At 46.7% G+C, this 23,896-nt stretch overlaps 1 protein-coding gene across 1 annotated transcript in view; it reads left to right on the top strand.

Moving 5' to 3' along the window:
• Txnrd3 (thioredoxin reductase 3) overlaps positions 1-23,896 on the top strand; it is a 36,403-nt gene that overhangs the window by 3,582 nt on the left and 8,925 nt on the right. The window contains exons 2-10 of the mRNA XM_005364859.3: positions 3,682-3,742; positions 4,844-4,953; positions 7,372-7,476; positions 7,656-7,728; positions 10,220-10,339; positions 15,477-15,619; positions 17,005-17,120; positions 19,089-19,314; positions 20,672-20,764. Coding sequence (XP_005364916.1) covers positions 3,682-3,742; positions 4,844-4,953; positions 7,372-7,476; positions 7,656-7,728; positions 10,220-10,339; positions 15,477-15,619; positions 17,005-17,120; positions 19,089-19,314; positions 20,672-20,764 — 1,047 coding nt within the window. The remainder of the gene's footprint in view (positions 1-3,681; positions 3,743-4,843; positions 4,954-7,371; positions 7,477-7,655; positions 7,729-10,219; positions 10,340-15,476; positions 15,620-17,004; positions 17,121-19,088; positions 19,315-20,671; positions 20,765-23,896) is intronic.

A 23,896-nucleotide genomic window follows, 5' to 3' on the forward strand; every position in this document is an offset into this window, starting at 1 on the left:
GTGTGTGTGTGTGTGTGTGTGTGTGTGTGTGTGTGTGTGTGTGTGTGATTTTTTTGTGGGGAGCAAGACACATCTTGAGGCAGGGGTCTCTTAACAGTCCAAACTGGCCTTGAACTCTCCAACCTTCCCTGCTTCTGTTTGGATAGTAGGTCTTCCAGCGAGTTCATGGGTGTTTTTTTCTAGGACATACACATCCTGGAAGCCTATCTTTTGGTGACCATTCACTGGCTGATTTTGTGGTGGTGTTTTCATGGTCTTTTCACGACCCACAATCCATTGTCATTTTCGCATGTGGTCCCTGCAGCAATCAAGAAGAAGGATTTGACCCTTTATTGAAGTGGTAATGCCATTTAACAAGCATTAGTTATTGGGTACTTAACATTGTAGAGATATGAACATGGGTCTGGTCCTCCAGGAACTCAGCATAGCTGAGCAGTCACCAACCAGCTCTCAAGTACGGAAAGAAGAGCTTATGACAAACAAGGGCTGTGGCAATGGGGCAGGCAGTAGCTACTTCAGATGATCTGGACAGGCTAAGAAAAGGTGGGCTTGCCCTCCAGGGTAAGGAGGAGGTCTGCCTGTAAGGGAAGGCATTTGACATAGGCATTTATGTAAGCAAAGACAGGAAAGGACAAAAGGAAGGAAGAGTGGCTGAATATAAGGAGTAAGAAAGGAAACCGGGGTGGGGGCTCACTGGAAGTGGCTGGGATTTAATTTCAAAGGTTTAAGTGTCTCAAGACATTTTACTGAGAAGTGTTGGTTTAGGTTTATTAAGATTATAATAAAGAAACATTAACCCAGAGCTGAAAGTACTGACCTGGCTGTCACATAATACCTAGCAAACTATGGAGATAGACAGACAGACTCACAGGCAAGATAACCTGGATTAAACCCAAGCAAGATACCTTGATTTTTTTAAAACACATTCGTCATATCAATAGAGTAGAGGCCAATGACATTGGGTGTGGGGACTGGAGGAAGCCCTGAGTGGCTGAAGTCCTGAGTGAATGTTTGCTGTTGACATGGGCAACAGCCATGGCAAGAACTCCAAAGTCTCAAACCTCTAGGAAAACAACAGAACCTTTCCCATGATATGCTCAGGGAAATGACAAAGCCTTTCCTATGGGTCTGAGTGCTAAAATATGTAGTGTGTGTGTGTGTGTGTGTGTGTGTGTGTGTGTGTGTGTGTGTGTAAAGTGCCCATCATAGCTTCCCTTTCTTCTCTCCATGGATATTTACAGCCTTGAAGACTGAGCCTCTCCAGAGACTGTTGTGTGTGTGTGTGTGTGTAAAGTGCCCATCATAGCTTCCCTTTCTTCTCTCCATGGATATTTACAGCCTTGAAGACTGAGCCTCTCCAGAGACTGTTCCTACTATCGTTAGTTAAACTTGCTTGCTTGGTTTCCCTGTCTACCAGAATCCCTGCCTCCTTGGTTCAGCTGTGTGCAGTAACCCTGGCCTCCATCCCCACTTCAACTCTGTAGGATAAAATGCCTGCATAGGTGAGGGGATGCTGAGGTTTCGCCTTCTGAGGACTCAGACCACTGTCTTTGTGTATCTGTGTGTTTGTCTTTTCTTCATTCTCTTGCCGCCCTGAGTCAGGTTCACGTACCTGGAGCCACGTGCGAGGACTCAGCAATTAGGCGAGTCACATTGCTGGCTGTCGTTGCCACGGTCCCTCTCCAGAACTTTTCAGTCTGAAATTCTAAACCCTCAACACAGTAATTAATGTTTCCACCATCCCAGCCCTCACCAATTGTCCCACCCAAAAGTGAGTTTGACCACTCCAGGTGCCACTTATGAATGACATCATCATTCATTGGCCTTTAACATCTGGCTTGTTTTGCTTATGTAATGTCCCCAAGGTTAGCCCATCTTGCAGTGTGAGCTGGAATTTTCCTTATTCTTAGGGTGAATAATAAGCCACTATGTGTACATCTGCCTTTCCCATCAATCCAGGCACCAGCTGGTACTTGCCTTGCTTCTGGCTGCCGTGACTGAAGCTGCAGTGAAGACGGGTGAACCCACGAGGGTCACATGTGTCTTTAACTGTCGTGTCCTGTGGAATTGTTGTCCTTTTCTATGGTGGCTACCCTCATTCACTGGCAGATTAGCCTGTCCCCCTAATGGCTGTCGCCTCCTCTTAGTTCTTGCTTGCTAGTCCATCTCCACTGCCTTTAAGGTGGAACTTCACCACAGCATGTTTCAAAAGGAGTCACCCAGAAGCCCTCTGCTGTTGTGGCCTGCTCCTCCCCTTGCAAAACCCTTGTGTGATGTTCCTGAGCTGAAGGTGGGGATAGTGACCTAATTTTCAACGAGCGACACCCTGGCTTCATGAGCAGGGTTCCTAATGGGCCTGCAGCATCTGCTCTTCCTGGCTTTTACTTGTCCTCCTGGGACTTGACCTTACACAGGGAGTATGATCAGGACCCTAGGATTTTCTATCAGCCACCTGTATAGAGGGTTTGACCTCAGATAGGGTTGAGTGGAGGAAGGGGGGCCCTGTTTTAAAACTTCTGTGACTCAAAGTCGAGAGATGCTGGTGACCTGCCATTTGAGGACATACTGTTTTGGAGCCACCCTCACTTGAAATAGAGTTCCTCCTGCCAGGAGAGGAGAAAGGGACAGGACCAAGCTACAGGGCCACAGACTCTGCTTTTCCTTAGGAAATTTTCTTTTAGGAAATTTTCTGGAATAAATGCTCATTTGCCGAATGTTCTTAGGGGATTTCCAAGACGTGAAAGCGTTACTCTTAGATAATTATCATGATTATAGATGTGTCACCAAATCCGCTTAGGCCTTGGAGCCTCCAGGGTTTGTCTCAAGGGTGGAGGCGTTGAAGGGTGGTGTTACCAAACGGCTATGGAAAGATCAGTGGCTGCCAGTGGGTTGATCTGGAGGAGACAAGGCTGGCAGTGGCAGGAACCCTTGAGGACAAGTTACTGTTGGGAACTAGAGAGTGGAGCAGCTCCACACAGAGAGCCATGACCTAGCCATTGCTGTCACTGAATGGGTGGTGGGGAGGTTAGTGTGATCTGGAAGATGGCTGGAAGGCAGGCATTCAGGAAAAGCCTAGCCAGAGCTTTGCAGTGGTTACAGTGCAGATTCAGTGCTGTGTGGCTTGTGAGCATGGGGTGATCCTGCACTGTGGTCTCCCAGGCAGACTCTGGGGCATTTGGATGTGCAGCTAGCTGGTGAATGGGCCATAGTTAAAGTGTCATCGTGCTCCTGATTTCTGTCCTAGAAGACAGAGAGTGTGTCTGGTTCATCATTGCCTCTTGTGAACTTGGAGTCATGGTTGACTGGTCTTAGATGCTTGATGGATGATTTAGTTGGAGGAACTTAATGGCTGTTGAGAGGAAGCACAGAAAAAAGAAGCGATATGGTTGAAGAAGATTTGCACCGAGGCATGGCACCCGTGGAGGAGTGCCAGGAAAAGAAAAGAGATTTGGGCAGAAGAGTTCATTAGGAGTCACAAGGAGACAAGAGTAAAAGGATGGAGGTGGCAGACTGGGTTATTGTGGGAGTATAGAGAGGAAAGCGTGAGACACCGTGAGCGAGAACCCATGTGTCTAAAGATTATCTGTGGTGGACATCTCTTATCATCATATACCACATGGACACCTCTCATAGCTCCTGAGCCTTTTGAGAGCACGAAGCTCACCAGGGTTTCTCTTGCAGGTGAAGGAGCTCTTTTCATCTTTAGGCGTGGACTATAACATCCTGGAACTTGATCAAGTTGGTGAGTAGCTGTCGGTAATGCTGCTATTTGTAGTAAATGGCAGCGTGACTGTTCCACTTACTTATGCTGTTCAACTCAGCGTGTTTTCATGTCTTTCTGTAAAATGAGCACTTGTTTGTATTCAGCCGCACAGAAGATGAACCTTCATATGACAATCAATTTTATAAAGATTTTCCATATTTGAGGGCAGGGCATGGGAAGCTGCGGCTGCTAACTTTAAAGTGTTGGTGACATTGGCTACTTGCCTGTCAGCATTCTGTAGAATAGATGAAATGGTCACAACGAGAGGAATCCACCCTGTTTCCTGGGGAAGAGCGTGCTAAGGTTTCAGCCTGGTTTTGAATCTTTGTCTTCCATGGCCACGACAGTCACTGAACATATCACACCTGCTGTTCTTCGCAGGAATTTGGGATGTGACAGTGACCAGAGAAAAGCCCTCAACTTTGCCTTCATGGGACCAGCTTTTCACCAAATTGTTTTAAGAAACAAGGTGCTCTTGTTTCTTACCAATGAGTGTCAAGTCTTAAGTGTCATGGCCCTGCCGTGTCTTCCAAGAAGGGGGGGGGGTGAAAAACTTTTTTTTTTTTTTTTTTTTTGATTTTCAAGACAGGATTTCTCTGTGTAGCTTTGGAACTTGTCCTGGAACTTGCTCTGTAGACTAGGCTAGTATCAAACTCATAGAGATCCACCTGCCTTAGCCTCCTGAGTACTGGGCTCAAAGGCATGTGCCACCACCGCCTGGCCACAAAAATTTTTAAATGTAATCATAGGAAGCACTTTCTCATTAGTTATTGTAACAGGTTTCACTTGGGTTTTGCTTTCTTAAAGGATACCTGCCCCTTGGTCGTGGCAGAACAACTATATATGCAAAAGCTAACCCAGATGCTTTGTCCTAGAAGGAACCTGTAGGTAGGCTGTTGGGTTGAAGGTGTCCTCTGAAGGTGCAGAGCTTTCCCATCTTGGTCATTATTTCAGAAAGTCATGGAGCACACTGGCCTGTCATGGACGTGACCTTGTAAGCAATGAGCAGTGAGCACCATAAGACTTGAGCTCTGCGAGGGAACCCTTTATTGTGTCTTCATATGCTGTTTTATTCTTTAGAGGATGGGGCCAATGTTCAGGAAGTGTTGACAGAAATCAGTAACCAGAAAACAGTGCCCAATATTTTTGTGAATAAAGTACACGTCGGCGGATGTGACCGGACTTTCCAGGTAACGATCGCCATCACTCATGGTCCTTGTCACTGTTTGTTCACATTGTAACTGAATTAACATTAAAGGGGAGTACCAGTGGGAAAGCCAGAGGCTGGGTACCAGATACCCCTGGAGACTCAAGGGAAAGGAACTTCCCCACCAACTAAACTAAACCTGGGAAGTTATACAGTGCTGGCCTCCAGGCACGGGAGGGCCATTCCTAGCCTGAAGTCAGAGCAGCTGTGACCCTCATAGCACTGTGGGCATCACCACTCCCTTGTGTGCGTAAGTGAGGAGGGAGGGAGCATCATGAGGCCCGTGAGGGGCTCACAGAGGCTCGGGGAGCAGGTCATGAGGCCCCACCCCTTCCTAGAGCCAGATAAGCTGTTAACTTTCATGAAGACAGACCCTTCTTCAGTAGTGTGGCCGGCAGAAAGCCCACACTCCCAGAAGCAGCCCACTGAGCTGTACCTGGAGTCATATCTTTGTTGTGCCCTATCTGAGGTAGACAGGGATTTGTTCACATGTCCCCAGGAAGAGCAGCAGGTGGGTCCCTGGGGCTTGGACGAGTCTCTTCCTCCTGATGGGGTAAACAAGCTGTTCTCTAACAAGAGTTGGTCAACGTGTACACCGTTGTCCAGGGAGTTAGAATTCTTGTCAGGGCTGCCGATACTGGGTGCAAAGCATGGGGCTTTTAACGTCTTGTTTCTCAGAGTGCAGGAAATGCATGGGGCTATTCTGGTAGTAACAGATTAAAACTGGGTGTGATGGAATGTGGCTCAGGAGTAAAGTGGCTGCCCGGCATGCGTGAAGCCCTGGGCTTGGTCTTTCCTCGCTGTTTATTAAATAAGATTCTTATCCTATAATTAATTATTTTATCTTGATTCAGGTCTGTTTTAATCCCTTGTGTAGGTATGTAAGCACTAGTAACCAATGATTAAATACATATCTGAAATTGTAATTAAGAATAATTTTTGGCTGGGAGGATCGTCAGATTGAATGTTAATTTCTGATTCACATGATCATGCAGTAATAGCTCTGCTGTCCTGGAAGCATCCTGCCACTGTGCAGGTGGTAAGTGCTGTACTCCTCAGCACTGTCTAGACCATCCATCCTGACCTTGACGATGATGCCAGAGAACCATCTGGAGTCTGAGGAGGTAGATTTTTCTGAGTCACATAAAATAAGGAGGCCAGGGTATTTTTTCTAGAATGTTTTAGAAACCATCTCCAGCACCATTCCCCAGTGGTCACATAGCCAGCAACATTCGCCAGTGGTCACATAGCCAGCGCCATTTTTCAGTGGTCACATAGCCGGCGCCATTTCCCAGTGGTCACATAGCCGGCGCCATTTCCCATTGGTCACATAGCTGGCGCCATTTCCCATTGGTCACATAGCTGGCTCCATTCCCCAAAGATCTCATAGCTGGTGCCATCCCCCAGTGGTCGCATAGCTGGAGCCATTTCCCAGTGGTCACATAGTTGGCTCCATTCCCCAGTGGTCACATAGCCAGTGCCATTTTCCAGTGGTCGCATAGCTGGTGCCATTCCTCAGTGGTCACAGAGGACCTTTGAGTCCTGGCGGTTTTGTACTGGGCACCTGAGCTGCTTTACAGACAGGGCTAGCTCAAATTTGCTGCTTCCAAACAATGGGCTTTGCATGAAGACAGTTGCTGAGTCACTTAATCACTTACTGCCTCGCCCATGAACACCTTCTCACCAAGGGGTCAAAGGAGCAAGAGACCCCAGAGCCTGTTTTATGGCTGTTGGGAAAGAAACACTGAGATGTGTGTGATAAAGGAAGTCGCCCAGCGCTGTGGAATGAAGTCTGAGAGATCATGAAGACGGCCGCTGGTGCAGAAAAACCAGGTTTCAAATGAAGACTAGTCCAGAGAAACATGACCTTGAAAAGAGACACTTGACCATTTCTCCATGGAAAGTGGCCTCGTTTGACACTGATACTATCAGAATGTTTATTCACAGTGGATATATACTTAGATCTAGGTAGATTTACAATCCCAACACAAATGTTTGACCCACCATTCCTCAGAGTTTTCTTTGCTTTTCTTCTTCATTTTTGGTGCCAGGAACTAAACGTGGGACCTTGTGCTCCACCACTAAGCTAAATCCCGAGCATTGCATATTTTTTAAATACATTTTTTTGTTTTTGAGTGTGAGTGTGTGTGTGTGTGTGTGCATGCATGTGTGTGAGCAGGCGCACAGATGCCTGCAGGGGGCAAAGATGTCAGATCCCCGGAGCTTCAGTTTCTAGTTGTGAGCCAGCCATTCTGGTTCTTGGAACTGAACTCAGTTTCTCTGCTGGATAATATGTGCTCTTGACTGATGAATTTATTCAGCTCCAGATTTGTTAGTCAAAGAGTCCATGCTGGTCGAAAATGGAGGCATGTGCTATTCTGTCTGCTTTGATAATCTGTAGGCACATCACAACGGTTTACTGCAGAAGCTCCTTCAGGAAGACTTGGCTCATGATTTCGATCTCATTATCATCGGCGGGGGTTCTGGCGGTCTCTCTTGTGCAAAGGTATGGACATGAGTGAACCATCCATGACTTTTTGAAGTTAACGCAATCTTGCAATCTAGGCTTTTATAGTAACTGACTCTGTTGGGATGGAGTAGTATCCAGTGAATTGAGACTGTTCACTTAAGGGAGATAAAATGGGGGTGAGAAGATGACAAGACACCATGTGGTTGTTTTTGTAGGAAGCTGCCAACTTGGGAAAGAAGGTCATGGTGCTAGACTTTGTGGTCCCATCGCCTCAGGGCTCATCCTGGGGTAAGCTGTACTTCCTGTTTGTCCTCTTTAATTAATGAATTTATTTATTTATTTAATGTGCATTGGTGTTTTGCCTGCTTGTATGTCTGTGTGAGGGTGCCAGATTTCCTGGAACTGTAGGTACAGACGGTTGTGAGCTGCCATGTAGGTGCTGGGAATTGAACCTGGGTCCTTTGGAAGAACAGCCAAAGCTCTTAACTGTTGAGCCATCTCTTCAGCTCTTACCCTATGCTTTTACAGGCAGCTTCTTTCCTGTAATTTCCTGTAACCCTTCCTGGTCTCAGGAGGGTGAGTCATCCAATGATGCAGACTCTGCTCATGAACGTGCGAACAGTACAGCTTTACAAAAAGAAAGGCAGTTTCAGGACGAGCACCTGCACTTCTGCTGCAGATTTTGCATGCATGCACCAGTCCTTTCACATTGTTGCAGACACAGTGCATATGCTGTGTCTTGTTCACTTTCTGTTTTTGCTTAGTCTCACAGCTGGGCTCGATGGCTGGAGAGTGCCTGAAGCGCACTTTGAATTGGTCTCATTAAATAAAAACCAGAGCCAGGTCTCAGGGTGAAAATTGAAAGATCAGAGAAGCAAAGGATCAGCCACAGTCACCTCTTACCTCTCTGAATCCTCGGATGAAAAGGACTACTTTCCTGACTACACTCCCCACCCCCCTTTATTGCTTCCTTCTGTCTGTATAGACCTCTAGACCCCTATGGTTAACTAGTGGCTAGCTTCACCCTCTGATCTCCAGGCAAGCTTTATTTGTCAGAACACAAACAAAATATTACAGTTAGTGACTGCTGTTGTCAGTGTCCACCATCGTTACCCTTTGATTGCATGAGAAGCACACATAGTCCTGGCCATGTACCTCTGCTGTGTGCTGCAGGGCCACGTACTCACCTTGCCATGTGGGGCCTTCCCCTTCTTCTCAGTAACATAGAACACACACAGATTTTGTGCAGAATGTTCATTTATGTTTCAAGTGCATTCTTTTGTCTCTGGTTTGCTCCAGTCTGGAAGCCTGACAACTGGTTGTCTCTGTTTTATTGGTTTTATTGGTTTTGGGTTGGGCTTTGTTAGTTTGGAGCAGGGAACAGGGAACAGGGAACAGGGAAGGGAAGCTCGGGTCCTGACACGTTAGGCCTCATCATCTGGAAGGTTGATGCTACTGTCTGTGGATCCTGGCGCTCGCTCTGGCCCCTTCTCGTGGTCACTGCTATTGCTAGCTTTGGCTGCTGCTCTGACCTTTTTTACTCTTCTGTCCCAACCTTGTTTTCATTGCTCTCTGGACTCTTTTCTGACCCAGCCCGACTGTGCTTTCTTGTTCTTCCCAGAACCATGATAGGTAAAGTAAGTATGGAAAAAGCAACACCCCACAAACAAAACAAAACAAAACACTGTTTGAGATTCAAGCTAATTCAAAGGCCTTAGCCTAGACCTCCCAGGGTATAGCAGCACACCTTGCTTGTTCTTTGACTTGTCTGGGTGTATACCCTTGATATTTTTCCTCCCCCTACCTCTTCCCTGTTTTCTCCTCTCCTATCCAAAAAGATCCCGCTAATCCGTGCACTGGAAGAGACTGCCCTGGAGAGAATTCCTTACATAGGTCCTGCAAAGGGGTCCACAGGCCTGGCCTGTTTTGTGTAGGTCACATTCAGAATAGGTACCACCAGGCAACTTTTGCAGGCTGACAGTTGGCTCAGGGGAGTGAGAGTTAAGGAGAGGCTAGAAGTGTAGTATTAGGAGCGGCGGGGCTGCGTCCCCAGCACCCCAACCGCACCCCGGCTGCCTGGCTAGCTTATGCCCTGAAATAACAACACACAAACTGTATTCATTTAAACACTGCTTGGCCCATTCTCTTCTAGGCTAATTCTCACATATTAATTTAGCTCATTTCTAATCATTTGTGTATAACACCCCAAGGTGCGCTTACCGGGAAGATTCTAGCCTACGTCCATCCTGGGTCGGAGCTTCATCGCGTGTGCCTCAGAGAGCAGAGCTCTCGCCTCTGCCTGCAAGAGTGGAGCATCGTGTCTCTCTGAGGCGTCTGCCCCCGAGAGGAGAGCTGTCGAGTCTGAGCTCACTTCCTCTTCCTCCCAGAATTCTGTTCTGTTTACTCCTCCCACCTATGTTTTAACCTATCAGGGCAAGCAGCTTCTTTATTTAATTAACCAATGACCTTCCTCCATCATAGAAGCTCCAAGGTGCAACACTTATCTCTTTAGCTAAGGTGTCTCTTGTCCTTTGAGCCTCAGATGCAAGTGCAGTCTTGTCTCCAGAGCTCTTCATAGAGACCCACATTTCTACTCATTGTTGGGTCTTCTCTGCAGATTGCAAATTAAGTTGACTTTGTCATTTGTGCCTCATTTGGAAGATAAAAATTGTCCCTGTCACTGCCAACACATCATGTTTACATGTTTTAATAACCCCACATTGATGTGAGAAGCCTCATGCAAGCACGTGGGGAATGTTGACTGTCGCTTTCTTTTCAGGCCTTGGTGGCACCTGTGTAAATGTGGGCTGTATTCCTAAGAAGCTGATGCACCAGGCAGCCCTCCTGGGGCAGGCCTTGCAGGACTCGAGGAAGTTTGGCTGGGAATATAACCAGCAGGGTGAGTGGGGGCTGGAAAACCCAGCCAGGCTGAGTCCACGACTCCGCAGCTGCTTCTGACAGTCACTCATTCCTAAGGCGTGACCACTCTGCCCACCAGCTGCAGAGGCCACAACGCCGGCCACTGTCCTGGGACTTCGGCCTAGAGACAAAACTTGAGCAAGTCCAGCAGAAGGTGAAAGGCAGAGATGGCCATTTCCATTTTTTCCCCGTATTAAAAAAATAGAATGAAAGTTGATTGTAGTGGTCGTTGGTGGTGTCGAATCTGTGTTGAGCATCTTTACTGAGTCCCATTCCCGTTTGCTGTTGGGGCTCTTCCATGAAAGGTAAGGACAGCAGATCCCACCCAGAAGCAGCAGAATCTCTGCAGATCACTTGAGGGGTACCTGCAGCATCAAAGGAGAAAAGCTTTAAGGATGCAGTAACCCCTTGACCTCTGCTATGTTAACCATCCCTCCTCCCTTTTCTTTTGAGACAAGGTCTTGCTCACTATGTTCCCCAGGTGGGATTTGAACTCCTAGGTGCCAGTGATCCTCTTACCTCTACCTCCTGAGCAATTGGAATGACAAACATGCACAACTGGGCATTCAAGCTGCATCTTGAAAGTCACAGAGGAGGAGGAGGAGGACATTAGGACCAGAAGCAGGTTGACCAGAACTGCAGATGTGAGAAAATACAGTCTGTTGGGGGGCGGGTAAGGTGAAGATGGTGGAAGGGGTGACCCTAGAGAGCTAAGCAGTTAGACTTTATCCCAGAGGTAACGAGGGTTAAGCTCAGGCAGGAGAAGCCAAGGCTGCAGTTTAGAGATCTTTCTGGAAGCACTAAGGAATTTGGGAAGAGGAGGGAGAGATGAGGCAAGAAATGCAAAGATCTGAGCAAAGATACTGGGCTAAGAGTGGGCAGTGGGTTTAGGAGGCTGGTGATACAGATGTGATGGGCTGTGGTGACCAGAAGAACACAGAGGTGGAGAGTCTTCATGGTGGCGATGTCAGGAGACCTTGTGGAGAGTTTATCTCTCTCCAGAGATCTTGATCCAGATGTGGGTAGTCCCTGTCTAGAGTATTGCAAGTGACCGACAGCCATAGACCCAGCAGATTTCCCTAAGATGGAGGAGAGAGGCAGGCATTAGGGTGCACACTGGGTGAGGACTGTGGCTCTCTGAGATGGACAACACAGGCAGCAGGCTCAGTTAGTAGTGGGTTCAATTGAGTAGTAGCAGTTAGTAGCTGGGTGTGGTAGCTGAGGCTAGTCCCATTTCACCAGGCCACTCGCTGAGGGTATTATTGTAGGAGCTGGTGGTTAAAGATGGAGTCAAGTTTTTCTACTTGTGGGTTGGTGTCTGGGTGGGATTTCTGTATTTAAGAATACTCCTCCGTGAATCCTTATGTTGTTTCACATTCTACTGAAAGCATCTGCAGAACGTCCTAGAAGGTTAGCTCTCTGGGGAAGGGTTGTCTGGAGAGAGAGCTGAGCAAGAGCTGTGAAGCAGAGTCACAGCATATGGTGACAAAGTAGGGACTGGGGATGTAGATTGACAAGCCTAGGAAACGGGAGGCTGGGGCATTTTAAGACTCAAGAAAAGTTGAGACTGAAGTAACTATAATGCTAAGTGAATCTAGAAACAAAAAAGTGCATCCTATGGAGGTCACCCAAGTGACAAAGAAATATGTGTCACTTCTGAGGGCTCATAGTAGGTAGCAAGAGGAATCTGGGTCAGGGAAGTACAATGGCAACCCCTAGGGTTTACATGGTGACCTAAAGACATTTAATAAAATCTCACACCAACTGCGCTTTAAAAGACTCTGTCAGTAAGGCTAACATATGAAACTTCTTTTCAGGGTGAAGAGTGGAAAGCACTGAAGTACTGTAGTCGTGCTCATACTTAACAGTGCTCTAGAGTCATGTAGTGCATGTGCACAGTGCTCTGAGCCACCTTGTGCACAGCTCTAGTGCCCCGAGCCACACCGTGCACAGCGCTAGTGTCCCAGAATCACCCCGTGCACAGCTCTAGTGCCCCAGAGTCACCCCGTGCATGGCTGTAGTGCCCCTGGCCACTGCACAGGGAGGAAAGGACATATACTTGAAAAGGGTTAATGGGGAAAAGGTCTAACTTCACGATGTGATATATCTAGGACATATAAAAGATTGAGCTTAGCAATATTAGAATTAATTAGTTCAGTTAGTGTGAAAATCACATCTCTCACTTGCCAGCCATAACAAGCTAAAAATATAGTGAAAAATGACAAAAATGATGAGATGCCTTGGAGCAAAGCTAACGGTGTACATGGGAAGACTGTTAGTGCACACCAAAAGGAACTGCGAATTAGAGGGGTTGTCTCAATATTGTGAAGAGGCCGTATCTCGAGATTAGCTCATAACTATGCAGACCCAGCACAATCTGAGAATTTATTTTTTCCCTTCAAAGCTCAAAAGTGATCATTTTAAAGTTTATATTGGAAAATAAACCTGCGAGACTATCTGAGCTTTCTCACAACAGAGGGCGACTTTTCTCATCCAATTTAACAGTGAAAGAATAGACACGAGGTGGAACACAGCCAGGTCCTAGATTTGGCCAGTTGGTCTTCTGAGGAGCTCGGGGGATCTGGGACTTGGCTATTCACAGGACGTGCAGGCTGATGCACAACCATGTTTGGGGCTCCAGCTTTTTACAGTAAAGGTTGTTTGGACAGGACCACTGCAGTCAAAGTTCCTCAGAGGGCTGGAAGGAAAGGTCCTCTAGGCTGCAGTTTGCAGACACGTGCCGCTGTGGAGAACATTGCATCGTGAGGGCAGGCAGTAACGGAAGTGACCTCTCCAGGCTGCCAAACCCTAGAGGTCTTTTTACCCTGGTGTCATTGGCTGTGCTTGGGGCTAGAGAGGGGCTTTCTTAGAGAAAGAGATGGGACCACACCCCTCAGTTGCTGGTTTGTTTTCTAGACTCACCCAGTTATGACCAGATTCCCCAGACAGGCCCTTGTGTCTTGTGAATGTGGAGCCCCACAGGGGTGCGTGTGAGCCTCCAGTCCAGCACCCGTAGGCAGGAAGGAGTCCCCCCTAGAAGAGGCGGGTGGAGGAATGCATCAGCAGTTGAATCCTAGTCTCCTGCCAGAAAGAACTGGTCAATAGCGTGAGAGGAAAGGCAACGCTGAGTTTCAGTCATTTATTGTAAGGAGATGTAAGGAAGGACCTGGTAGAGGACTTGCCTGGTGTGCATGAGGCCCCAGGTTCCATCCCCAACCCTGAGAAAACAAACAAGATTTACTATCACAAAAGCATCTCTCAGGGAGCCAACTGGGAGTGGAAGTGAGCAAGGCTGGCCAGGAGAGTGGACTGTGGTCAGTGACTGCCACTGTCCCCTGGCTGGACTGCCCTGGCACCACCTAGATAGAAGTGCTGGTGTTCAGCAGGGTATGGATTTAGACAGGAGGGAGTGGCAGCAGATGACGCCCTCTAGTGTTACAATTCTTGGGCGGTGCCCGTAACAGGGTAGGATTAGGAGGTGGGGATTCCTCAGCCCTAGGCAGGATGGGGACCCTTTGCAGCTTGCTGTGACAGCTACAGCTCACAGTTCCACAGGCAGCTCGGACTTTTCAGGAGTCATTGCTACCTCTGCCCCTTGTCAAGACTGCTGGTGGTTTTCATGGCCTTAACCTTGGCCTCTAGTTGTATGTCCCATGTAGAACGGCCCCCTTGCTGCCAAGGCCTTGCTAGGAGCCTGGCTCCCCTTTCCTGTTGGCTGGCTTGACTGCTTTCCACAGCTCCACCTCTGCTGCAGCTGTTATGGTAGTGGCTGCCTCACAGTCTGCTGTCCCTGCTGCTGTTTTCGGCTCAGCCTGCTCTACTAAAAATAAGCAAAGATGACACTTGGGGATAAGTGTTTTACTTGGCCTAATATTACAACGCAGGGGATGCAGCGCAGGAGGTTTTTGCTGATAATCCTGTGTGTGGGATGTCTTTGTTGGGGTTTCTATTGCCATGAAGAGACAGCACGACCATGGCAACTCTTATAAAGGAGAACATTGGGGTGACTCACATATAGTTCAGAGGTTCAGTCCATTATCATCATGGCGGGAAGCAAGGCAGCATACAGGCAGACATGGTGCTGGAGAAGGAACCAAGAGTTCTTACATCTTGATCTGCAGGCAACAGGGAGTGGGCTGAGAAACTGGGCATAGCTTGGACATACATGAGACCTTAAAGCCCACCTCCACAGTGACACACTTCCTCCAGCAAGGCTACATCTACTCCAACAAAACCACACCTCCTAATAGTGCCCCTCTCTATGGGGGCCATTGTCTTCCAAACATGGGGCAGTCTTTATGTCTTCCAAACATGGGGCAGTCTTTATGTCCAAAGGAAGGGCAGTGCCTCCACAACCTGTCCTGCAAAGGAAGGTTTCTGTTTGCATTGGTCATATTCACATTATTGTTCCTTTTAATGCTATGCACAACAGTCTCTCTGCTGGGTCACCAGAGGGAGAACTCCCACCCGGGCCTGGGAAAGTGTTTGCCAAGGCTATGACAACAGAAAATCCAGTGCAAACCGAGTCAGCCTTGGACGGAAAATGGACAGAGAAGCAAAGCTTGTATTGTGAATGTCTTATACTGATTTTTAACAGTGTTGTGCAGTGCTCAACACATGCCCGTGCCATAGGGGAAGGTGGGTTTCTTTGTCCCTCTCAACCCAAGGACTTCTTCCCACCAGATGGGATGAGGGAAGCAGGCCCCCTGGTGTAAGAAGGGTTTCTGAGAGGATCTTCCTGACAGAGTGACCCTCCCCTTGCGTGGTGGCCATTGCCCTGTGGGGTATGCACCTCTCTGTGGCTTTTCCCGTTTTTTCTTCTCAGAACTCCGTCTTCTCCCCATACTTTGTAATGTGAAAGAGGAAGAAAAAAAATCATAGCAGGCACAGGCAAGATTTAAGCTACATCATGTTCTTGTTTTTAAGCTGGTGGTGTGGCTCATGTGTGGTCACATGCAATCTGCTTGTGCGTGATGGTATCACATATGATCCCAGGAGACAGGAACATCATGAGTTCAAGGCCAGTCTGGGCAGCAGGGAAACACCCTGTTTCAAAAATGAAAGAAACATCAGCAACAAAATTTCACTGTGTGCCTTCCTCCTGGTTGTTTTTCCAGTAAAACACAACTGGGAAGTCATGACAGAAGCGATTCAGAACCACATTAGCTCCTTGAACTGGGGCTATCGGCTGACCCTTCGGGAGAAAGGCGTGGCCTACGTCAACGCCTACGGGGAGTTTGTGGAGCTGCACAAAATCAAGGTACTACCTGGATTCTCCTGGTTCCTTGTCTCCCATTCTGTATATTTGGCCTTGGGCATTCCATGTTGCACAGTAAAGACGGCAGCGGGCGTGTCACACAGCACGTGGCCTCACATATGTGCTTTTCATACCACTGCATGTTGATTGCATGCACATTTTAAAGATCTCTTAATCTAAAGGTATTGTTTGCCTTTCATTTCAATGTTATTCAAAATATTTAAATAGCTTGAAGTGCACAAGACTAAAGTATTTCAGCAGTGGGGAGCTTTTGGAAATTGAAAATGTAGCCTTCAATCTGCAGTGTCCAGTAGGGGCTGCTTTACGAGGTTATGTATGTGATGTTTATATACCATGAATCTCTGTAAGGAAATGAGGTCATTTGAATGACCACCATTTAAAATTGTAATTAGGAAGGACATCAAGCATTGCCCTCCGTGGATCCCTGTGCAATTAGTATCACCATTGACATCTGGATAGTTTTGTACTTTTTGCGAACACAGCATGAGATAATCTTGACAGGATCAGTTGTTAGACCAGCTGAGACAGGTGAGGGCTGGTCAGCTTTAGTTTGCTTCTTCAATCCCTCCAGATTCTGTAGCAACATGAGTTAGTTTGTTTCTCGACCTGTCCAGGGCCTGGCAGATGGTTGACTTGCCCTGCCCACCCGGCCTCCCCTGGGGCCCTCTTCTCCCTCAAGGCCAGCACAGAGCTTCTTCAGTCCCACCTACCCTCACTTGTCTGCTTCACAGCTGCCCTAAGAAGCCACTGGCTCGGTGCCACCTTCCAGCTGGTCGTGACATCCACTGTTTAAACAGCGTGGTCGGCCTTGCAAATTCTTACCTGGAAATGCATTTTGAATTATTTGTCCAATCACAAATAACCGATAGCTCTTGCAGGCTCTCCTTAGCTGCAGATCTGTGGCGTGGTATGTGAGAGCCTTCATTTTTAGCTCCAGCCTCCCTTCCAGGCTTACACTTCCAGGTCAGTCAGGGCAGGAGTGCAAGCAGGAGCAGAGGCAGGAACCACAGAAGAGAGCTGCTTACTGACTTGCTCCCGGGCTCGTGTTCAGCTAGCTGGCATATACAGGCTGCCCACGGTGGTACTGCCTTCCCACTCAGTCATCAGATAAGCGAATGCAGCGTGGACTTAGCCACACCAATCTGACAGAGGCAGGCTTCGTGTCTCCAGGCCTTCTGTGAAGCCATCCTATACTCTGCCACCCCAGTCCCAGAGTGGGGCTGTGGTCCCTGCGCTGTGCTGACTTGAGCTGTCTGTGTGGTGCCAGTCACACGGCACCGCTGGCTTTTGCACACCTGTCACTCCTGTGGAATGAGCCTGTGCGGGTGGCCATGAGACTGCTGAAATTTATTTTCCTTCTTTTCAAGGCAACCAATAAAAAAGGACAGGAGACTTTTTACACTGCTTCGAAGTTTGTCATAGCGACAGGTGAAAGGCCACGGTACCTGGGACTCCAAGGAGATAAGGAATACTGTATCACGAGGTAAGAGTAGATAGACCCTTTCAACTTGGCTGCGTTGTGTGTGCTGAGGTTCCCGTTTTACATGCTCCTTGTCTTATTTCACGGAGGATTTGAGTTCATGGTAGAAGTACACATGGCACGAGAAGCCCCTGTTAACATAGTAAAGCAAAGAGATGTAAGGTCAGGCAGAAGCCATGCTGTTTCTAGGTAATTGCCGGAAGAGGCTGAAGCAAAGATGCAAAGCTGACTAGCTGTGAGGTCGCATGGCCAAGGGTAGAGATGAGTTAGCTGGTCCAGGGCAGCGCTGCTCTTCATACACTGCAAATTCAAGCCAGTGTTCCCCAGGTGTCCTTAGAGCCTGTGACCCTGCAGGGACTTCAGACTGTGAAGTAGATGTGTGTTGAGGAAATATGTTTTCATCAGGTCCACACACACCGCACATAGCCATATACTCTATGCACACCTCACACACTGTACGCATCCATGCAGGCTGCACACACCGACACCATACAAATCACATGTAACTCATGCACCATACATCTGCATCCATGCAGACTTCACACACCAACACCATACAAATCACATGTAACTCATGCACCATACATCTGCATCCATGCAGACTTCACACACCAACACCATACAAATCACATGTAACTCATGCACCATACATCTGCATCCATGCAGACTTCACACACAAATCACATATAACTCATGCACCATACATCTGCACACAGCACACATACCATACTTAATGCACATATCTTATACACAGTACATACTACATATACCACGTACTATCTATATCTCATATACCTTACACATCCATGCATACCACACACCACACACACACACACACACACACACATATATATACCCCACACACTATACACATCCACGCGTACCACACACCACACATACTACACGCACCATACGCTAGACATATCTCATACACTGTACACATCCGTACATACCACACATCTTATAGATCATACAATCCACACATACCCCATCCTACACATAGCTTATATACTACATGCCACACACTATAAAATTTCTCATGCCACACATGTTCACACACACACACACACTGCACATACCTCACATCCACATAACACACAATGACCCTGTAAAGCAAAGTACTTTCCTTTATATTTTATTTTATTATTCTTATTTATTTATTTATTTATTTATTTATTTATTTATTTATTTATTTTGGATTTTTTTTTTTGATTTTTCGAGACAGGGTTTCTCTGTAGCTTTTGGTTCCTGTCCTGGAACTAGCTCTTGTAGACCAGGCTGGCCTCAAACTCACAGAGATCCGCCTGCCTCCCGAGTGCTGGGATTAAAGGCGTGCACCACCACCGCCCGGCTATTTTGGATTTTTGAGACAGTGTTTCTCTGTATAACAGTCTTAGCTGTCCTGGAACTTGCTTTGTAGATCAGGCTGGCTTTGAACTTACAGAGAACGACCTGCCTCTGCCTTCTGAGTGCTGGAATTAAAGGCATGCAACCACCACCCTAGCTCTATTTTAATTTTTTAAATTAATTTATTTTTATTTTATGTACTGAAGTTTTCCTGCATGTGTTTCTGGGCACCACATGTGTGCAGTACCCACAGAAGCCATAAGAGGGCATCAGATCTTCTGGAACGAGAGTTAGAGTTGGCTGTTTGCTACCATATGGGTGCTGTGAACTGTACCCTAGTCCTTTGCAAGAATAGATAGTGCACTTAACCACTGAGCCATCTCTTCAGGCCCTCTGTTTTTTTTTTTTTTAAATAATTTGCTTGTGATCTTACTTGATTTTGAATGCACTGACTCATGTCTTTTCCATGTCCTCTCAAGTAGACCTGACTCGAAGCTTCTAGAAGCCGTTGTGTTCTTCTAGTGTCTCCACTCAGGCACTGAATTGCCTTTTCAACCAAAGATCAGCACACACCGAAACCCGTCTTGTGATTACAGCCTGCCTTGTTCGTCTTGTCTCTTTCAGTGATGACCTCTTCTCTCTGCCGTACTGCCCTGGGCGCACGCTAGTCATAGGCTCCTCCTATGTCGGTCTGGAGTGCGCGGGGTTCCTGGCTGGCTTGGGGTTAGACGTGACAGTTATGGTACGCTCTGTCCTTCTTCGTGGCTTTGATCAAGAAATGGCAGAGAAGGTGGGATCTTACATGGAACAACAAGGTGTCAAGTTCCAGAGGAAATTCACTCCTGTTTTGGCAAGTCTGGGCAGCGTGGACGCTTTTGCTGTCTTTTTAAAATCTTTTTTAAAGTTTTACCCTCTTTCATTTCATCTAATAAACTAGTCTGCACACACTCACACAGGGCTGAAGGTGACGTGTCTACCCCAGGTCTGCACACACACTCACACAGTGCTGAAGGTGACGTGTCTACCCCAGGTCTGCACACACACTCACACAGGGCTGAAGGTGACCTGTCTACCCCAGGTCTGCACACTCTCACACAGTGCTGAAGGTGACCTGTCTACCCCAGGTCTGCACACACTCACACAGGGCTGAAGGTGACATGTCTACCTCAGGTCTGCACACACTCACACAGGGCTGAAGGTGACGTGTCTACCCCAGGTCTGCACACACTCACACAGTGCTGAAGGTGACATGTCTACCCCAGGTCTGCACACTCTCACACAGTGCTGAAGGTGACCTGTCTACCCCAGGTCTGCAAACATACCCACCCCAACTCTCCCTTCTTTCCCTGTGATCTTCTCAAGGCTGTGACATCATCAGTCTTCTGTCTTCTCAGTCAGCTTTCGTCCTCAGACAAAGTGGCTCTGCATGCCTCCTGACCGAGTCCCCATCGTTCCTTTCCTTTACAAACATCCTCTGCGCACCAACTCTGATTTGTTGCCTGTTTCACACCCATTTTTTGCTCCTTTTAAAGCTGCTTTTCAGGAATCCCAGTGGTCATATCTGTGCCTCTCTGCTGCACACAGCGTCATGTCTCTTCTGCCAAGTGCTCGCTGTTCTGGCCGATGAGGCCCCAGCCTGTGCCTCCCCATCCAATCTGCTCAGCCAGCAGATTCTGGTGCCCATTTGTTTTTGTCTGCATCTTTCTTCACCGCCCTGTACGTTTCATGAATGATTTCTGTGGCCAGTAGCTGTAAGTTTTGTGTGAGTGCACAGGGCACTCATATTAACAGCTTCCGTTAGGTGTCGCTCCTGAGCCCCACGCTCATTCAGAAAGGCCATAGGCAGCACTGCACTTCAGATGTGACAAGTGACATCCAAGTACTGTGCTTCCCACTTAGACCCCTGCTAATCTTCCTGACTCACCCAGTGGAACCACTTAGTAAGTCAACACCTGGAAGCCTCCCTCTCTCTCTTCTTTTTTTTTTTTTTTTTTTTTGTGAGGGCTCCAGTCTCAGTGAATCCTCGATTTTGTTCTAACTGCAAAATGTAGAACATGGATATTTTCTTTCCCTGCTTAGTCCAGAGATCTCTGTTGTGCTCAAACACACATGTGATCATCACCCTGTAAGCACGCCCATACATGCGTGTCCTTTGGTTAGCATGTTCTCTGTCATGTTAGAGCCAGTATCTCGTGTGTTCTTACTAGGTTCAACAAATGGAAAAAGGCTCACCTGGAGTATTGAAAGTCGTGGCTAAGTCTACAGAAGGACCGGAAACAGTTGAAGGGACATACAACACGGTGAGTGTTCTTGCAAAGGGTGGAGGAAGGTGCTGGGAAATGACACTAGGTTTATTGTTTCCAGTTCTTTGTAAGAGGAGACAGCAGCTATCATCAGGGGGCTGCCATGACACTCATGTTCAGTGACGTGTAAAGAATTCTCTGGTGAAGTGTACACATGCGAGACTGTCCACAGAGCTCTGGAAGTCAACATCCAAACTTCACTGGTCTCTTATTCTGGAGAATAAGATATTTCATATATAAATTTACTTGGAAATTTTTCTGGTAAAGATCAAGTGTATTTTATAAACAAATAAAGCAAGCTTTCTCTTTCAAAGACAAAGAGTTCCCAATTCTTGAACCAGTGTGAATGACCCGAGAGACTGAGGTGCCAGAGGGTCTCTCAGTTACAGTCTTAATAGAAACTGTACAACTGCTATGTAATCTTTCCTTGTGTGAATTATATAAATATTGAAAAATTAAACATGAGTGTAGGGAGGAACAAGCAAATTAAGAGTGCATGCCTAAGCCAGAAGACACTCACCAACTAAGGCTTTGCTTAGTGTCACATGGTGTGTACAGATGGTGGCTATTGATGTGTTTAGTGGTCCAGGAACATGGTACGTCAGTCTTGGAGCTGAGATCTTAGTGGCTCCAGCAGAGGTCGCCTAGGCTTCTAGAAAATGTCTTTGTTCCTAGGTGTTGTGTATTATATGGTCACAAGTAGTTTCTTTGTGTTGTGTGTGTTTGTGTGTATGTGTATGTGTGTGTAAAATTGTCATTGTATACATTTTTCCAGTTTGTAATTAATTAGTATTTTCCCAGCCTGATGACATTTTCTGCTCCCTTCCTCCTCTCCTCCCAGTCCCTCCCCCAACCTGTTTTTTTCTCCCTCTATTACTCTGTCTTTCTCTTCAGAAAAGGGCAGGCCTCCTGTGGGTATCAACCAGTCATGATATATCAAGTTGCAGTAAGACTAGGCACCTCCTCTCCTATTGAGGCTGGATGAGGCAACCAGTAGGAAGGAAGGGTCCCCAAAGCAGGTAACAGAGTCAGAGACAGCCCCTGCTCCCTCTATTAGGAGTTTCATAAGACCAAGGTACACAACCTAACATGAGCAGAGAGCCTGTCCTGGAACTAGCTCTTGTAGGCCAAGCTGGCCCTAAACTCACAGAGATCTGCCTCCTAAGTGCTGGGATTAAAGGTGTGTGCCACCAGTGCCCGGCTGAGGTGCGTTTCTTATATGCAGCAGAAGAAAGGATCCTGTTTTTCTATCCATTCTGTTAGCCTGTGTTTTTTTATTAGGGAATTGAGTCTATTGATATTGAGAGATATTAGTGACCGATGATGTTCCTGTTATGCTGTTGTTGTTGTTGTTGTTGTTGTTGTTGTTGTTGTTGTTGTTGTTGTTGGTTGTGGTGTGTGTGTGTTTCTCCCTCTTTGGCACTTGCCTATGTTTGATTTATTATTGCCTTATGTTTTTGTAGGTGTAGTTAACCCCTTGGGTTGGAGTTTTCCCTCTAATTCCTTCTGTAGGGCTAGATTTGTGGATAGATATTGTTTAAATTTATCTTTGTCATGAAATATCTTGTTTTCTCTATGTATGGTGTTTAAAAGTTTTGCTTGGTGTAGTAGTCTGGGCTGACATTCATGGTCTCTTAAAGACATCTCTCCAGGCCCTTCTAGATTTTAAAGTCTCCACTGAGAAGCCAGGAGTAATTCTAGTAGGTCTGCCTTTATATGTGATTTGGTCTTTTCTGCTTGCAACTCTTAATATTCTTTCTTTGTTCTGTGTGTTTAGTGTTCTGATTTTTATGTGGTATGGGGACTTTCTTTTCTAATCCGACCTAATTGGTGTTCTGTTAGCTTCTTGTATGTTTATAGACATGTCCTTCCTTAGGTTGGGAATTTTTATCCTTTAATTTTGTTGAACATATTTTTCTGGGTCTTGCACTGGAATTCTTCCCTTCTATTCCTATTGTCTTAGATTTGGTCTTTTCACAGTATCCCAGATTTCCTGGATGTTTTGTGTTAGGATTTTCTTTAGACTTACCATTTTCTTCTTTTTTTTAATTTTTTTAAGACTTATTTATTAATTATGTATACAGGGTTCTTCCTGTATGTATGCCTTCAGACCAGAAGAGGGCACCAGATCTCATTACTGATGGTTGTGAGCCACCCTGTGGTTGCTGGGAATCGAACTCAGGACCTCTGGAAGAGCAGTCAGTACTCCTAACCTCTGAGCCATCTCTCCAGCCCGACTTATCATTTTCTTTGACTGATGAATCTCTCTCTTTATTTTCCTTCAGTGCCTGAGAGTCTCTCTTCCATCTCCTACTTTCTTTTGGTGATGCATCTGTAGTTTCTGTTCGCTTACCCAGATTTTCCATTTCTAGAATACCCTCAATTTGTGTTTTCTTTATTGCTTCTATTTTATTTTCAGATCTTGAACAGTTTCCTTTGCCTGTTTATTTATTTTTCTTGACTTTCTTGGCATTCTTTAAGGGATTTATTGATTTCCTCCATTTTTTGTTTGTCTTTTCCTCGATTTCTTTAATGAATTGTTTTCATTTTCTCTTTAAGGACCTCTGTCATCTTTATAAAGTTGTTATAAGGTTGTTTTCTTCAGTTGTGTACTTCATCTGTGCTGGAATGTTCAGGTCTTGCTGTCATAGGATAGCTGGACGCTGGTGGTGCCATATTGCCCTTTCTGTTGTCGACTATACTGGCATTTAGGCTCTGGGTTTAGGGTGATTATATGTCTAGATGTTGATCCCTGAGTTTCTCTTTATTAGATGGATATTTCGTTCCTTAGTTTCTGTATCCTCTCTGGTTTTCTGGTCTAATTGTTCAAGAGTTTTGGTGGCTGGCAAGTTTTCAGGTTCAATAGTGTCTCCGCTGATGTTTTTACACTCTGGAAAACCTCTGGGTTTTGGGTGCCAACTTTGCCACTGTGGTTTCAGGTAGCTATGTGGCCTCTGGAGTTACGAGTACCTGCCTAGTCTTTGGGCTCCCTAGTAGGGCATGGCCTCTAGTACAGCAGAAGCTTTCCAGAGAAGGGGGTACAGTCTGGGGTTGTGGGCCAGCTTTAGGGAGTGTGAGCTGGTTGTACATAGTGTCTTGCCTGGGGTCCCTAGGACCAGCCTGGCCTCT

The sequence above is a fragment of the Microtus ochrogaster genome, unplaced genomic scaffold, assembly GCF_000317375.1.
Source record: "Microtus ochrogaster isolate Prairie Vole_2 unplaced genomic scaffold, MicOch1.0 UNK1, whole genome shotgun sequence".
Classification (NCBI taxonomy): Eukaryota; Metazoa; Chordata; class Mammalia; order Rodentia; family Cricetidae; genus Microtus; species Microtus ochrogaster.